Source organism: Microtus oregoni, unplaced genomic scaffold, assembly GCF_018167655.1.
Source record: "Microtus oregoni isolate MIOR12 unplaced genomic scaffold, Mior012 000004F_ref0000308, whole genome shotgun sequence".
Lineage (NCBI taxonomy): Eukaryota > Metazoa > Chordata > Mammalia > Rodentia > Cricetidae > Microtus > Microtus oregoni.
The window spans coordinates 67,034,706-67,051,425 of NW_024543063.1; the positions used below are offsets into that span (position 1 = coordinate 67,034,706).

Sequence of the window (16,720 nt, forward strand, 5' to 3'; positions counted from 1 at the left end):
CGATAACAAAGCTGAAACCACATATTTAGGATTTAGATCTGATTTTAAAAAATGCTGGGGTGGATGTTCCAACTGGATCTGAAGGAAAGAAAATGCAAGCAGCCTGGTGAGGGGGACCCAAAGCCTCTTCCTTCATCTCAAATGGCATTTTCTGTCTTCTCAGGGGGGCAGCCAAACATTGGCCAGTCCGGACAGGAGGACAGAAGGCAGCAAGGCAGCTCTTGCTTGCCCTTCCTTCTGCACCCTCAGGCAGCCGGACACTGTGCTGGGACCAGCTGACCCTAGTTCACAGCTGCCCTAGAACATGGAGATGTCATGGGTGCGACAGAACTTGGGGGGGGGTAACCAGCAAGCCCGTGGTGTGTGTAGCAACATTGTGTGCAGCAACATTGTGTGCATGTGTGTGTGTGTGTGTGTGTGTAGGGGGGGGGGGGGGAGAGAGAGAGAGAGAGAGAGAGAGAGAGAGAGAGAATAGGTGTGTGGACAGGCTCCCGTGCCTCTGTTTGGTTCCTGAGTCTGAGATGGGAGCAAGTGGCTTGCGAAACTGGTGGTGGCTTCAAACCACACTTCAGTAGAACAATCTCAAGAGAAAATTGCTGGGGGGAGGGAGAAGGAGGAGAAGGCGGTTTTCCTAGTGCCCCCTTCTAACGCGGCGTTTCTCCTTCTCTCTTTCCCCCTCATCCCGTCTTCCCCTCCTCCCGTCCTCCCTCGCCCCGCATGCTCCCGGCTTGCCGCCTGCAGGATGAGTTCCACCCGTTCATCGAGGCGCTGCTGCCTCACGTCCGAGCCTTCTCCTACACCTGGTTCAACCTACAGGCGCGGAAGCGCAAGTACTTCAAGAAGCACGAGAAGCGGATGTCAAAGGACGAGGAGCGCGCGGTGAAGGACGAGCTGCTCGGCGAGAAGCCTGAGATCAAGCAGAAGTGGGCATCCCGGCTGCTGGCCAAGCTGCGCAAAGACATCCGGCCCGAGTTCCGAGAGGACTTTGTGCTGACCATCACCGGCAAGAAGCCCCCCTGCTGCGTGCTCTCCAACCCCGACCAGAAGGGCAAGATCCGGCGGATTGACTGCCTGCGCCAGGCTGACAAGGTGTGGCGGCTGGACCTGGTCATGGTGATTTTGTTTAAGGGGATCCCCTTGGAAAGTACTGATGGGGAGCGGCTCTACAAGTCGCCCCAGTGCTCGAACCCCGGCCTGTGCGTCCAGCCACATCACATTGGAGTCACAATTAAAGAACTGGACCTTTATCTGGCTTACTTTGTCCACACTCCGGGTAGGTTGTTTTCAACACCCCCTCCCCAGTTTTATTTCACTTGCTGGCGTTTGTTCTGTTTATTGTTCTTCCTGTTTCTGAATAGTACTGCTCTGGGCCTCACTGGCAGCTTGTCCTCCTGGCCTTCGTATGTGGCGCCCCTCTCACTTTTCCATCCTCTTCCTCTCTGCCCCCACCCCTTTGCTCTTTCTCTCTTGCTATGACACCCAATTTGTGCATCTCGTCTCTCCTAAAGTGAAGATGCTGTCAGTTTTAGGACAGGGCCACGATGTCTCATAATTACCCACGATGGTAAGAGTTGGAGATGAAGATGATAACATCCACACTAACCACAGCTGATACAGAAAATGAGACGGAAGCGCTAGGGGCTGGGAGAAGGTGCAGGCTGGTGTAGCTTCACTTCTTCCCAGGAAAGGCTGGGTTTGGGGGAGGTGGCTGTCAGCAAGTCCAGGAGAGAGGGAAATGTGGAATCTGGCGTTTGGGACCCCGGAAGAGGTGGAAGAGGCGCAGCAGCAGCAGCAGCAGCAGCAGCAGTGGGATGGATGGTTCTGGGGTAGGAGCTGCTGTTCTGGATTTGTTTGTTAGGGAAAGAACACAGTGAGGTTCCTTAAGCTCCCTGCTCTGGGATGGATGCACACAGTGGTACCAGTGGCCCTGGGCCCCTCTGGAGCAGGGGGGCTTTGTGGGGAGCAGGCCTGCCAGGAAACAGCCTGCTATAGAAGAAGTCTTAGATGAAACCTGTAAAAAGCTCTCCCTTTTTGTGCCCTAAGTGTTTCCTAATTGCCTGTGCTCTTCTAGCATTGCCCTGTGTCTGGCCCAAGCTAGTTTAGTGCTCTGGCCTTGCCTGCCTACCCCCCAGCCCCATTTTTCTTTTTCTTTTCATAATTTCTTTCCACTTTTGTTTTCGTACAAATTGAAACAGAGATGGCTGGTTAATTTTTAGCCTCCACTCAGCTACGCCCAATTTACCGCCGCCTTTGAAACCTAAACGGGCCGGTACTCTGTGATTAAGCAAGGCAGAAGTGTGTTTACATTGTGCCCAACCAACTTGTAATGAGAGGCTAACAAACCTTTGTGTGTGTGTGTGTGTGTGTGTGTTTTCCTCGCCACTATTTAGGCATTTCCCCCTCATTTCCCTTCTTCCTCCTCTTTGTGTGAATGTGAGCAAATGTGGCTTTCCCTAAGCTCTGGAAAACCGAAAACCTGTCCTTCCCGAGACAGTGCCTCTGTGTCTTCCTTTGTATTCATTCATAAAAAAAAGGCAGTACATGCCACTGTGGTCACCCCTTGCCTGTTGGGAAAGTTGGGAGGAAGTGGTGTGAGTGGATCCAGGCACTCGGCTGGGAGATGCTTCCAGGAGGCTGTCCTTCTTAGAGAGGACAGGGTTGAGTGTGTGTTGGAGCTAGTAAAAGTGAATTCAAGGTCTCTTCTTGCTCATTCCCTCTCCATCTGGCTTGAGGCAGTGGGTACTGCCAAAGACCCTTCTACTCTATAGATCCTTCCAGGTCTGCATGTGGCCTTACGTGACCCCTCGTTTAGGAAGGCCATTTCCATGTCCTTCCCTCTCTCCCTGTAGCTTGGATTTTCTCTTATCTTTTTTTTTGGGGGGGTGGGGGTAGAGGAAGAAACTAAAGGAGACAAAGTTATTCCTCATTCTCTGTCTATACAGCAAGTCAGGTTATGGAGGGTGAGAGTTTGTCAGTGTTGGGGGTGCTTGGGGCTGCTCAGAGCAGGGGCCTATCAATATTCTATCCCATAGCTCTTGCATCCATGGAGTCTGAGCCTTCCACTCCTAGACCTTGGAACCCCAAAATATCTGTAGGAGAAAATCAGCATCTATCTCCCTCCTAGGCTTCCTCCTCCTCCTTCTTCCCCACTTTGGCTTTTTAGACCATGGTAGCTGCATTGTTTCCCTGGCATTGTTTTGTTTTTTGCCATGTATTTGTTTGGCAGGGTCTTACTATGTAGCTCTGACTGGCCTAGAACGTTGTATGTAGACCAGGATGGCCTTGAACTCATTAGAGATCCACCTGCCTTTGCAACTGAGAGCTGGGATTAAAGACAAGACCAACCAGCCCTAGGCCACATGCTTGGCTACTGCCGGTGTGGGGCTGAGAGGGGATGGTGTGCAAGAGGAAGGAAACCGGTTCCCAGCCAACCTCCTGGCTTCTGCACTGGTCTGGCAGGTGGAAGGGGCAAGGGAAAGGAACAGGGCTTCCTTTCCCTAGCTCATGAGCTCATTCACCCAGGAATACGAGTGAATTCATAGTCCACCGATATTGCCAAGGCCATCTCTGGCCAGGCTGAGGCCCAGTCTCCTCAGCAGATACCCGATACGTAACTGAGAACATATTCTTTGCAGTTCAGGCACAGACTTTAGACAGTGACAATGAACGTTCAGGATTTCTTGCTGGAATGGCTAGAATTGCACCTTTGTAGAGGAAATTTGGGTGTTGGTAAGGCCTTGTTGCTTGTTCTTTCCTAAGCCATTCCCGTGTGGCTGGTGTTTATGCTGAGAGGCTACCTTCCCCAGTCCCCTCCCCCCAAGTGCACCCAGTGAGCCACAGTGTAAGAACGGAGGCCTAGGGTTGGGGGCTGGATAGATGGTCCAGTGCCTAAGACTACTGTTGTTCTTCCAGAGGACCTGGGTTCTGTTCCCAGCGCCCTTAACACATCACAACCATCTGTAACTCCAGTTCCAGAAAATCTGACCTCTCCTGACCTCTGCAGGCACAGGCATGTAGGCCAGACACTCATACACATAAAAATAAACAAATCTTTAAAAAGAAAAGCTGGGTTGAAGAGCTGGGTGGGGCTGAGCTGATGGTGCCAGTTTTTATGACCGAGCTTGAGATGGCAGGAGGCATGAGGGTATGGCTTTGCTTCTAGGTGCCGCTGTCGCCCAGGCCCTTACAGGCCTTTGTGCCCCAGAAGATCCAAGAGATGACATAGTGAGAAGGAATAGAGGATGTGTTTGGGTGACTTCTAGAACTTGGGTCTGAAGGGCTGCCACAAAGTCACCTAGCTGCTGTGAAGGAATGTCACCCTGTGTCTGTCAGCTTCAGCAGGGATGAAGCAGAAAGCCCCATTGTGGAGAAGAGGATGTCCAGAAAGGGTGTCCCAGAGCAGGGGATGTGGCAGGGACAGCGGGAGTGGCAGCAGGAGGACTCTGTGGCCTGGAGAGGTGCAGCCCAGTAGGCCCAGCAGCCTTGCTGACTGTCTCCAAAACCCAGGAGTGCTTTGGAAGTGGGAAGTGACTGTGGATCAACCCTCAAACCTTGGTTTCAGTCCTAGAAAACAGAACTCAAAACTATAAGCCACTTCTTTACTGTTGGTAGACAGCACCTCCTGCACCTATCACAGGACCTCAGGCTAGGATGGCATCATGCGTGTCCCCATGGCCCACCAGGACTGGGCATCACAGCCTGTCCTCGAGCAGTCTGTGTACACCTCTTGAAAAGCTGAGCCAAATGTGACCGTCACACCTGAGATTTCAAAAAGTCAGCTTTTTTTTTCCTGAGACAAGGGTCTCAACTGTGTATCTCTGACTGTCCTGGAACTCACTCTGTAGACCAGGCTGGCCTTGAACTCACAGAGATCCACCTGCCTCTGCCTCCCTAGTGCTGGGATTAAATGCATGCTTTACATACTATGTGAAGCTGTCCTGTACCATGAGATATCTAGCTGATATCCCCATTTCCCTAATTACCAGCTTGCTTTTGTTTCTAGTTCACGTAAATCAGAACCCAAATGAGACTGTGGTTGACCTGTCTAGTAGTGGAGGTCATTGTCATCACTCTCTCTTCTCCTGATCTCCACGACTTTTCTGTCAGTTTTTGTTGGGTCGTTTCTCCTGTATGGTTTCCCGTGGAACTTCTGCAGGCTGTGCATTGTGGTTTGGTGTGCCACCAGGCCCTGGGGTAGGCAGACTTGGCCTTATTTGTCATAGGAGATTAGCTAGTAACTCAGGCTTCACCTAACGAACCTTTTCAAGCATGAGATATTCTGATTGACTCTGCTCCTTCTTGGAGTTGGGCTTAGAAGTTCGAGGTGGCTTAGAGGCCTGAGCAGGTACCTCCTATGTCCTTCGCTGGTGATGACTGTTGCCTGTTCCTGTCGGCTGAAAGCGAGTGAAGACCCCTAAGCCTTTTCTGGGCTCCCAACCCTTCTGGCGAGTCTGGTATATGTGGGAAAGACTGCCAGAGCACAGCTCCTTTTCGAGAGCTACCCTGAACATGGACCGTGTGTCACCCACTTGTCTGTGTCTTTGAGGCGGCGCCATCTGGTATCAGGGTTGGCAGAGACCACAGGGTCTAGGAACACACATTAGCAAGATCTACGGGTTGTTTTGTGATGCAATGTCTAGTCCCCTAGAGACTTTGCTGTAAGCAGTGCCACCATTGCTTCGGTGATGGTCTCTTATTCTCGCTCAAGGTATACGGCTCACAGGTTAGAACCAGCTCATACACCCGCAGATGGCATTTGTCACAGTGACCACTGTTAAGATTTGCCGAGCCCAGCATGGCTGTCTGTCTCTTTCACCTGTTTTCCTGGGATCATCCAGGTAGAAGCAGATTGTTCTGTATTGTGGCGGTTTCCACCTGAGTAAGGCCTCCGAACTTCCCTTCCTCCCTCTCTCCAAAATGTCCTGGGCAGTGTCCCCAGCCCTGCCAGAGCCTAGAGCACTTGCCATCTTCTGGGCGGTCCGGCTGCAGACTAGGAAGGTCCCAGAGCAAAACAAGAGTGTGTGTCCGCAGGTATTGGGAACTGTGACGTCGTAACTGCAGCAGAGGCCTTGAACCAAGTGCAGGGCCTGCAGCACTAGGCGCTTGTGAAGCCAGCCCATGTTCTCCAGATCATCCGCTGTCGAGCCTTGGGGGCCCTGGCTGTGGATGGATTACCCTGACCCTTCCTCAGGCTTGGGCATCTTTCCAGAGCCCCTTGACCACCCGCTCCTGTCCTCTTTGTCCATAGGGCTGCCTGTCCAGCCAGGCAGGGACCCCACTCCTTGCGGTTCACGGGGGTCTTAGTAGTGTTTGCTATGCTAGCCAAGCTGGAACTGTACCACAAAGGAGAAAATGAAATGTCCTTGTCTGAACTGATGCTACAGAGGTCGGACCTTGAGGAGCCAAGTCGGCTGGATGTTCCAGTCCGTAGATATGGGCAAGGTGACCAGCCATACTCCATCATGGGCCCAGCAGGAACGGGCCTTCTGTGGCAGGAGTGCTGGGGGCTAGCCACCAGAAGGACTTCCCGAGGAACTGTTTCACTTTTTGGCACTGCCAGCAAGGGTGGAAGAATGCCCTTCATGAAGCACATACTTAGCCTATGGCAAGCAAGGCCCTGGTCTTAAGGACTCCCAAGTCTCTGAGAAGGAGGCCCTGTATGTGCCCAGCAGGCGAAGGCCTGAAGATGGCTTCTAGAAAGCTCTGTCCAGAATGCCCAGTAGGCACGAACCTGAAGTAATTCTTGCTGGAGAGAGGAAAGGCCCTCAGGGCTTCCTTGGGGGCAGCTAGTTCAAGGTGACCACAAAGAGGAGTCAGGAGCCTTCTTGCAAAGATGGGGTGCAGACAGGCAGTGAGACCCCTGTCCAGTATTCTGTGGCAGCAATTGCCCCCACTTTTTCCTGGAGAAGGTGGCTGCCTCCCCAGCCCCTTCTGTTCCCCTCCCCAAGGAGCTGCCACGCTTAGGTTATTTTATCCTTTGCTGTCCGATTCAGCCGTCCTTTCAAAGGCCCCAGCCGTGTCAGTGCAGGGCTTGCACAAAAGGCCTCTTTGATTTCTTGTTTGTTTTCATTTGCCAGCAGAGGGGGAGGGGGCAGGAGAGAAAGAGCTTCTGGGTTTTGAAATTTTTATTTGGGTTGTTTCATTCTTGGAGCTGGCTCCCTGGAACTCCTGTCTGAGTTGGGGGCTTGGTGGCTGGGCAGAGGGTGCCCAAAGCCATGGGAGAAGGTGTAGGGCCCAGAATGTTCGTCCCGCAGGACAAGGCTGATAGGCTATTTATTCGTAGGGGTGAGGCCCAGGGGTGGGAAGCCTCCTGCAGAAGCCTGTGTCTTGAGTAGTGGAAGGTCCCAAGTGCCCGACAGCAGGTGACTCTCCCCTGTTTGTTGTGTCCCCAGAGGGCTTGAGTGGTTGTAAATCTTGACTTTGCTGGGTTCCCTTTTCTGCTCCCAGACTCCACCACTTGTTTCTTTGGTTCCTTGGACGAGGGTGGGAACACCTCTAAGATACAAGCTTCTCACTTAGGGATTTTAGTATCTCCAGATTCAGCCAAAGCCATTTCTGCCCCATGCTGGAGAATGGAGCGAGGGTGAGGGTCTGCTCAGTGACTGGGTGGGTACTTTCCTAGGGATGGTGTCCAGAGGCCAGGTATGCCACTTGTGTAAGACTGGGGCACAATGGCACTGTGGAGGCCCATTTTAGCAGAGCTGAGGCTGAAAGGAAATGGAGGATCTTCTTGGGCCACAGATGCAGACCAGGGACGCTCAGGCCAGCCCCTGCTAAGTATATGCCTGAGCCCCATGTGAGTGTGCCCCGGCACGGGCAGGAGGAATGGTGTTGCATACTGTCAGGGCCCTGAAAGGGAGTGGTGGAGACTTGGGTTTGGGCAGGTGGTCACAGTCATCAGTAACAGGGACATGTGCCCACTGGGTGAGAGGGGGGGCGCTGTGCAGGGCCTGCTTGGCAGACGGGAGGAGGAGGCTGGGGGGCTGAGAGATAGATAAATATAGCTGATGGCATTTCTGATGATAGGTTTTTCTTGGCACTGAGGGCACCGTGGAAAACAGCACGACAAATGCCCGGCCCTACAGGCCGCCGTCGCCATTTTAAGCGTGTTTGAGCCGAAGCACTCTTGGCATTAGAACAGGGTCCCAGAAGGTGGAGGGGCTGGGGTGCAGTCATTTGGCTGGATCAGGCTTTCCCCCCTCCTCTCCAAGGGTGCCTGGGTCCCTTACTTTATCTCCGTGGATACTAACACCTGGCTTCTCTGCTGGTTTGTAACATCCATATGTTTGGAGGTTGCCCTTTGTGTGTCTGCTTCCCAGGTGATGGCCCACCCTCACCTGGTGCCTTTACCAGGCAGGAGGAGATATTGGGCCCTTTTCCCGGTAGTGATGACACGGAGTGCCGCTGCTACCCTTCGGGTCAGGCCTCCGTTTGTTGGTATTTGGGGTATATCCCGTAACTGAACGGTAGTTGTCCACCCAGTCTCCCAGAAACTTTTTTTGTCTTTTATTGATGGAGGACAGGGATTGGCCCCCTTTTAATTCCAGCTTTCCACTGAAGATCCAGAGCGGTGTCAGCGCAGCTTAACTCCTCATGATGATTCCTCCCGGATTCTCCCAGCAACCTGCTTTAACTCCATGCTCGTGGCTGGGTGTGTGTGCTGCTCTGGTAACAGGGAGGGAGGCCAGACCTAGCTAGACTCAGGGACCCAGGAGGGTGCTCTCCCTGCTCCACACGGGGAGGAGTTAGCTCATTCTGTCCGCTGACCGAGTGGACCTTTTCAGGCGGCTTTTGGAGGTTGATTTCCTCCTTTCAAAGGGTGACTGATACAGGCAGGCGTCATCTTATTCATTCCGTAGAGGAGGAAACTGGAGGAGATGTCAACGGACTCAGGTCACAACATGAGTTTCTGGCAGAAGACATTCCAGGTCACCTTGGCCTGAGGGTCTCCAAGTTCCTTGAACTGAACCAAGATTACTGGCCTTGGTGGAGTCTCAGAGGAGAAAACCTCATGAGTCCCCATGGGAGCCAGTCCCATCCTCCTGATAGTAGCTGCTGCAGCCCAGAAGGGGCCAGAGCCCGGCTGGTAAAGCTCAGCTCAAGGGCTCCCCCAGCTGCTAAGCACGTAGGGAAGAAACAGCCGACCCCTTGCCCACCGTTTCTCTCTCTCCCCATCCTTTCTGGAAAAGCTCCCTGCTTCTGATCTATACAGAGAGGAGCTAGAGCTCGGGCTCTCTGGCCTCTCCCTTCTGCAGCCAGGGACAGCTCATATCACACCACCTTGGGACTCAGGGGAGATCACTTGCTAGTCCTGGGCTGGGGAGTGTGCAGGAGATCCAGGTACATGGTCAGCCAGGCAAGCAGGATTTGGGATCCGTAGTCCTTGTTCTGCCACACCCTTTCCCTGGGAGTCTACTTGGGGTCATAGTTTGAAATAAAAAATAAATAAATAAATGTAATTATTTTAATTAACCAGACGATTGCTGGACGTTTTATAATAGTCAATAATTCGTTACCTTTTATGAGCCTTTACAGTGGTTCTCAACCTGTGGGTCACGGCCCATTTGGGGTTTGAGTATCAGATATTTACATTACCATTCACAGCACAATTATAGTTACAAAGTAGCAATGAGAATCATTTAATGGTTGGGGTCCCCACAACATGAAGAAGGTTTAGAAGGGCTGCTTTACATGGATGCACCTTTTGTTTCTTTCTTATGCTGTTTCTGTGGTGCCAGGGCTGAAACCTAGGACTCTGCCCGCACTAGGCATGGCCTTTGCCACTGACCCATTCCTTACCGCTTGCTTAACATTTGAAAACCTCTCCTAATAGACCAAGGGCTAGGCTAGCCGAGAGGCTGGCGCGTGGCTCAGAATTCCCCTCTGCTTTTGAATCTAAGACAGGGCCTGACCTCTTACCTCTGGTATCAGCTCCTCTACCGCCGGGCTTCCCCAACACATCAGTTAACACTCTAGCTAGACCATTCTGTGCCATGAAAACAATGATGGGCACCATCAGGTTCCTAGCAGCACCGCTTGGACTCCACCCCCACCAACTGCTGGTTATGCCTCCCTCATCCAGGTGTGACAGTCACCATGCGCCCAGATATTTTCTGGTGTTTTCTGAGGACAGACTCATCCCTGGTCGAGAGAGAGCCCCTGTCCTGGAGAAAACCACCTGTCCTTACCGCTTGCCTCTCGAGTTTGGGGCCTCCTTTACCTTTTCTCCATGGAGACTGGCCCTCTGCACCCTTGCTTTTCTCCCGTGCTCTTCCCAGATGCCTGAGCAGCAGGACCCTTGGGTTGAAGTGGGGAACGGGAGCCACCTGTGTTCTGTTTCCATTGGGATCATATGCCTGCCTCTGGTTCTTGGCTTAGGGTACCATCTTGATTCCTTGTGTTTCGTCTCTCTGTGTGCTGTGGCTGCTGGTCTGGCAAGCCCCAGCCTGTGCTGTAAGCCAGGGACCCTTCCAGGATCATCCGTGATCCTTCAGTGTGGAGTTCAGACCGGAACAGTCATGGCAGGGTCTTGTTGAGTATTTGATTTTCTTTATTACAGAGTAAAATACTCTTCTGAAAATTTAGACAGTGGAGAAGCAGAGAGGATACTTTCTCAGTCCACCATCTCATGCCTGCAGAAGGCTCACTTCACAGTTCATGATGTGTGTGTGTGTGTGTGTGTTTTAGATCAATTCATATATCAAGTAACCTTTAAATATAGCAATATCTGTTTTAAGAACAGATGTATATTTGGGATAATTGAATTGGCTTTATCAGTACCACTGTGGCCTTAACTCTTCCCACCTCATCTCTCTGTCCCTGTGCCCCCTCATGCCAGCATTCCTGACCCTGCCTTTCCCCTTCCCCAGGTGACAGTTTCATCTTGTCCTTCCTGGGAGCAAGGTGACCAGCAGAGTATGTCCTGTTGTCAGAGTGGCCCACATCTTGCTGTGTGTTTGTGGGGAGGGTGTTCCTAAATCAGTGTAGCCCCGATTACCATACAAGTCAGGAAGGCAACCTCTCATATTTGGGTTCTTTCGCCTGCCGGAAGGAACTGAGGAAGGAGGGGAAGAGGCCTGACTGGACCCAGACATCCACTTCTGGCTTTGCAAGCCTTTCTTAGAGGGTGAGGACACTTGAGTGTGGGGTGGAACCCCCACCAACTGACCTGGCTTCTTTGAGACTTCCTGCCTTAAAAGGGTTGAATGCCACAGAGATGTCTAGAGTTTATTCCATTAAATTGTTGTTTCAAGCTTAAAGAAGGGGAGAGAGGGGCACTGAAGGCCAGAAGCGGGAATGGGAGCATCAGACACCAAAAGACTTAAGAAGAAATCCAGAGAGGGTTTTGTAGCTGGGCCTACCTGTCTAGGGAAGAAGGCTCCTGTTGAAAGACTGAGAGACAGGCAGTATGGTGACACCTGATGACTCTCCTGGACTGGGTGGAGCCTCAGGAAGAGATCAGGAGATTCCCCAGAGGCAACTCGCAGGAGGCCTGCTGGCCCAGTGCGGCCCTTGGGGAGTGTGTCCTTATTATGCCTGCAGATTATATCCCCATTAGTGCATAATTATTATATAATGGGCATTATTGCATAATGGCAGTTATATAACAGGTGGCCCAGAATACAGACAGGGGGTATAATAAGTGTGTATCCTTCGGCTATAAATAGCCACCAGCCCCACACTGAATATGTGGTCACACCGAGCCATATTATAAATATCCGCTCTGGGCTATAAATTTCTGAGCAGTGACGTCAGCGGCTATGGTACCTAGTTAGGGGGTGGTGGGAGGGACCTGATCCCCACTAGCCACATGACATCATTGTTTCCTTAGTAACAAGACCGCTCCCCAGGGGACCAAGTGAGGAGAGGCCTTTAAAGGGAGGCAGCAGATGGGTGGGGGTGAGGACTGAGCCTGTGACTGACCAGAGTGGGGTTCCCCGGGTGGGTGTTCCGCCCATCTGTTGACAGGGAGGTAGGCAGGTCAGCCTTAGGGCTCCTTCTGTGCGGGCAGCATGCAGGTCAGCTGTAGTCTCATTTCAGACAGAAAAGATGAGCCGAGAGGTTTCTTCTGTCTCTGTGTCTCTCCGTGGTTTGGGGGCCTCTTGCTGAAAGGGAGTGGACTATGGCCAGACTCAAGCTCTGTGCCATTTCCCTAGCCGAGGTTTGAGGTCAGAATCAGCTGGAGAGACAGAAGAAACGTGTGAACCATTTGACATAGGCCTGAGAGCATCGCTGCCATGGTGGGGAAGAGGAGACAGGACAGTGTCCTGACCCAGCAGAAGCTGTGAGGTGGAGCATAGACGTAGGGACATAGTTCCTATGGAATGATAACAAGCCAGTCCCGTGTTCCTGCATTAAGGAGGTTCATGTTGTCTGCTGGGGCAGGTAGTGAAGTTAGTTCAGGGCAGTGTGCGTGGAAACTTGTACCCTTTGCCAGGAGTTCCCTGGTTGTTCTACTGCCCCAGGAAGTTCCTCAGTCCCTGGGAGCCAGGTGGCTTGGACACTGAGTTTTAACCAGTGGTTATTTTGCCCTTTAGAAACATCTGGTAATCATTGTAGATTTTTTTTTTGACACAGTCTCACTATGTATCCCTGGATATCCTAGAACTTGCTCTGTAGATCAGGCTGGCCTTGAATTTACAGAGATTTGCTTGTCTCTGCCTCACAAATGCTAGGATTAAAGATGTACACCACCACTCCCATATGGTAGATACTTTACAAATATTATTATTGTGTGAATGTGATTGTGATGTGCAGTATGCGCATGTGTGCCACCGCGGGTGTGGAGGCCAGCATGTGTGCCAGGATGACTGTGGAGACCAGTATGTATGGCAGGCACCACGAGTGTGGAGGCCAGCGTGTGTGCCATCGCGAGTGTGGAGGCCAGCGTGTGTGCCAGCGTGAATGTGGAGGTCAGCATGTGTGCCATCGCGAGTGTGGAGGCCAGCGTGTGTGCCAGCGTGAGTGTGGAGGTCAGCATGTGTGCCATCGCGAGTGTGGAGGCCAGCGTGTGTGCCAGCGTGAGTGTGGAGGTCAGCGTGTGTGCCAGCGTGAGTGTGGAGGTCAGCGTGTGTGCCAGCGTGAGTGTGGAGGTCAGCGTGTGTGCCAGCGTGAGTGTGGAGGTCAGCGTGTGTGCCAGCGTGAGTGTGGAGGTCAGCGTGTGTGCCAGTGTGAGTGTGGAGGTCAGCGTGTGTGCCAGTGTGAGTGTGGAGGTCAGCATGTGTGCCAGCGCTACTGTGGAGGTCAAGTTCTGGAGATCACCACAGACCGTCAGGCTCCTTCAGCAACTGCTCACTCATCCTGCCAGCCATGTACATACTTGTTTGCCCCACATTGGGTACAATCTAGTGCCCAGGACAGTCCCTCAAGAACAAAGAAGCAGTGGCCACATGTATCACCAGTCCTGAGACGGAGTTTTGCAGGCCTTGCCGTGCCTTGTGCTCTCTTTAGAATGTCCCTTGTCTCTGCTGGTGACAGAGCTACTTAACTTGCCTGTGAATCTCTTAAAGTTGTTCCCAGTGCTTTGATTACTTGTAGGGAGCCCATGAGCCCCCACGCCCAGTATACAAATCCCAAGATAAGGAGGACTTGTTTCTATGAAAACTGGTTTCCCAGACCCCTTGACTGAGACTGGACAGTGCCCCCAGAGAGGCTTCAACTGATGGGACAGGTGAACGGACAGGGTAGGAGAGCCTTAGTCCTACTGTGGCATGTGCGGTTTACAGAACCCTGGTCTGAGACTCTGTGATGTCATTTGTATGTGAAGTGCCCAGCAAACTTTCTAGTCACCTGGGTCTACCGTCTGTCAGTCACTCACTACCTGGCTGCACTTGGCGCCCTCTGCCTCTGACCACATGCATAACATAGCCAATTGGATTGTGGTTTCCACTGGCCTTAGCTGGAACCTACAGATGAACCAGGATGGTGGTGGTACATTGGTCTAGTCTTCAGAGTGGGAGACCTGCTGAGTGGCAAGCTGAATCCTGTGTGTGTGAAACCTGACTTTGGGGTTTGGATCTGGGAGGGGGAGGCAGGGTGCAGGGTCTGTGAGATGGGCCCTGCCTGCAAGGCCAAAGGGAGCTCTGTGGGGAGCTATGTTGTCTTCAGACACAAAAGCTCGTGCATCTCAGGGCAGTAATCCTCGGTATATTGCCAGCCAGAGAGATGGGGCCAAGGGAGCTGCCCCTGCCCTGAGGATGGGCCAGATGCCTTTCACTTATTTATGGTACCATGGCTTATAAAGTAGGCCTCGCATACAGATCTCTGGGCATAGTTTCAAATACATGAATTTCTTTTAAATTAAACAGCACACACACATTTGCCTCTCTCTCTCCTTGCGTGTGTTCATGCACACTTAGTCTGTTGGAGTCATGGGCTGCCCAGAAGTGTTTGTAGCCATGTGGGACAGTAACTGAAGTGATGGCACCAAAGCCACCAGCTAATATTAGATTTTATAACCCAGAGATTCATTAATATAATTACCCACATGCCAGCCTGACTTGGCAGGGACTCTTGAATTGTGTTCCTCTCCAACAAAGTACTCTGGCTGCGGGATGCCCTGGTGAGTTTGAGCCTGTTTGTGTGTAGGCAGAAGGCATGCCTCCTTCGTTCCACTCTGGGAGAGGCCAGGTACTTCCATGGTAGCTGGGCCAGGCCTGGCTTTTTGTGTCTTGCCAGGAGACAGACCCCTTTGGAGCATCTGTGGCAGATGCAGGCAGTCCACTGGGAGGGACCCAACTCTGCAGATTTTACTGGGGCAGGAGTGGATTTTTTTCCTCCCAAGTGACCCTTTGCACATAATGGCATAGGCTTCTCTTGCTAGGCTTCCATCCTGGAGCTGGGACTATTTATATATATATATTTTTTCTGCCTTTGTATATAGTAAAAACTATATATACGATTCACAAGTCCATTTTAGATTTTTTAAAATTTATTTTTATTTTATGTGCATTGGTGTTTGACCTGCACATATGTCTGCATGAGAATGTTAGAACCCCTGAAACAGGAGTTCCAAACAGTCTTGAGCTGCCATGTGGGTGCTGGAAATTGAACCCGGGTCCTCTAGAAGAGCAACCAGTGCTCTTAACCTCTAAGCCATCTCTCCAGTTCCCATAAGCCCATTTTGAATACAGACTCACCTTCCAGGGGGGATAGCTGACAACCTGTCCTTGAGACAGTACAAAGGCCTTCAAGTGGCATAAAAATCAGGAGAAAGGCTGAGGAACAGGGAAGTCAAGGTAGGGAGAACAACAGGCCTTGAAAGTGGGTACCCCAGGGGAGAATCCTGTCAGTGCTTCTGAAACTAAAAGCAGCCTGCTATCGAGTGAGAAGCCGTGGGGTTATGGGTTGAAAGGGAGCTGGTTTTTCAAAGTACTTCTCTTCTGTTTGTATGAATGCGATGTCAGGAAAATGGAGGGCAATGGCCCTCTTCTTGGCCCTTCTGCCTGGTCATCTTGTTGCAGGTGCTATTGCTCATTGTGTTCTCTGGCCCCGGGTCAACTGGCTCCACCTTCACCCAGGCCATCCCATCACCGTCACCTCAAGACGTTATTTTTGCAGGTAGAGCCCTTCTAGGCATAGAACAGACGCAGTCTCCAGTCTCCGTGCTCTCTAGTCAGCCCTCGGGAGATCCTGATGGCCTCGTTCCTGTGCCAGATCTCCTTCTAGTCTGGTGCCCTGTGGCTTGGATTAACAAGGAGTAGCCCTGGGCCCAGTAGAAAGCTTGCCTTCTGTTCTGTGGTTCCTTCTGACCTCCTGGCCATTTATGTTCCTCCTGCAGCAGGCTGGGAACCCGCCTTCCTGCCCTTTCTCCTAGGAACTGCTCTAAGCCAGGGTCTCCTGGCCAAAGACGACTCCCGTCCTCTAGCTGGGACGCAAGCTTCCAGAGCTGGAGGCTGGGTTTGGTTATTAGCGTTGCATTATGGAAGGAATGTGAACAGGGAGGGAGGTTTGCTCCTCGGCTTGGAACACATAGACCGTTGACTGTGCTGCCACTGCTGTCCCTCACTCGCCCAGACCTTACGAGTCTCCCTTTCGGCTTTAAGAGTCTCCAGGTGCTCTTCTTCCCTTTCTGCCTAGTCCTCAGCCGCCTTCTTCAGCTCTACCTACCCATCCTTGACTTTAGAAACCTGTTTTCCTTTACAAAGTCCCCCTTGTTGGGTGGACGGGCAGCAGGGACCCTGGATGCAGAGACGTGGGCCTCAGTCTGCTACACTGTGATGTAATTTAGGGTCGCTTCTATCCAGCTGCTCTGTCTGTCTGTCTGTTTGTTTGCTTGAGACAGGGTTTCTCTCTGTAGCCCTGGCTGACCTGGAACACTGTAGACCTTGAATCACAGAGATCCACCTCTGCCTCCTGAGTGCTGGGATCAAACCCCTCTAACCTACCCCTACCCCCAAGGCCTCTCCGGTTGCTTTTTGTCATTTGGGATGGAGTTTCTTAGAGAACAGAAAGAAAGCTCAAGAGGCTAAACCTGCCAGGCAAATTTGGCTAAGTTTGTAGGGTCAAGGATTTGCCGAGGGTCTGTGCCGCCTGGAGAGAGTCCCGTGCTTGTGGCTTCTCATTTGCTTCTCACTCCATCCATCCACAGTCTATCTTTTTTTTTTTATTCTTAAAACTTAAAAAAACAATTTTTACATTTATTTACTTTATTTTATATGTACTAGTGTCCTGCCTGCATGTTTGTGCACCATGCGTGTTGTGCCTGTTATCCACAGAGGAC

The 16,720-nt window shown here is 51.9% G+C and overlaps 1 protein-coding gene across 7 annotated transcripts in view; it reads left to right on the forward strand.

Moving 5' to 3' along the window:
• The window catches only part of Nfix (nuclear factor I X), a 94,610-nt gene that overhangs the window by 26,964 nt on the left and 50,926 nt on the right, over positions 1-16,720 (forward strand). For 5 of the 7 annotated variants that reach the window (XM_041649548.1, XM_041649551.1, XM_041649554.1 and 2 more), the window contains exon 2: positions 742-1,273. In XM_041649548.1, the coding sequence (XP_041505482.1) occupies positions 742-1,273 (532 nt within the window). Of the gene's footprint in view, positions 1-181; positions 320-741; positions 1,274-16,720 lie in introns of those variants that run through there. The other 2 variants (XM_041649549.1, XM_041649553.1) reach the window with 1 other exon arrangement.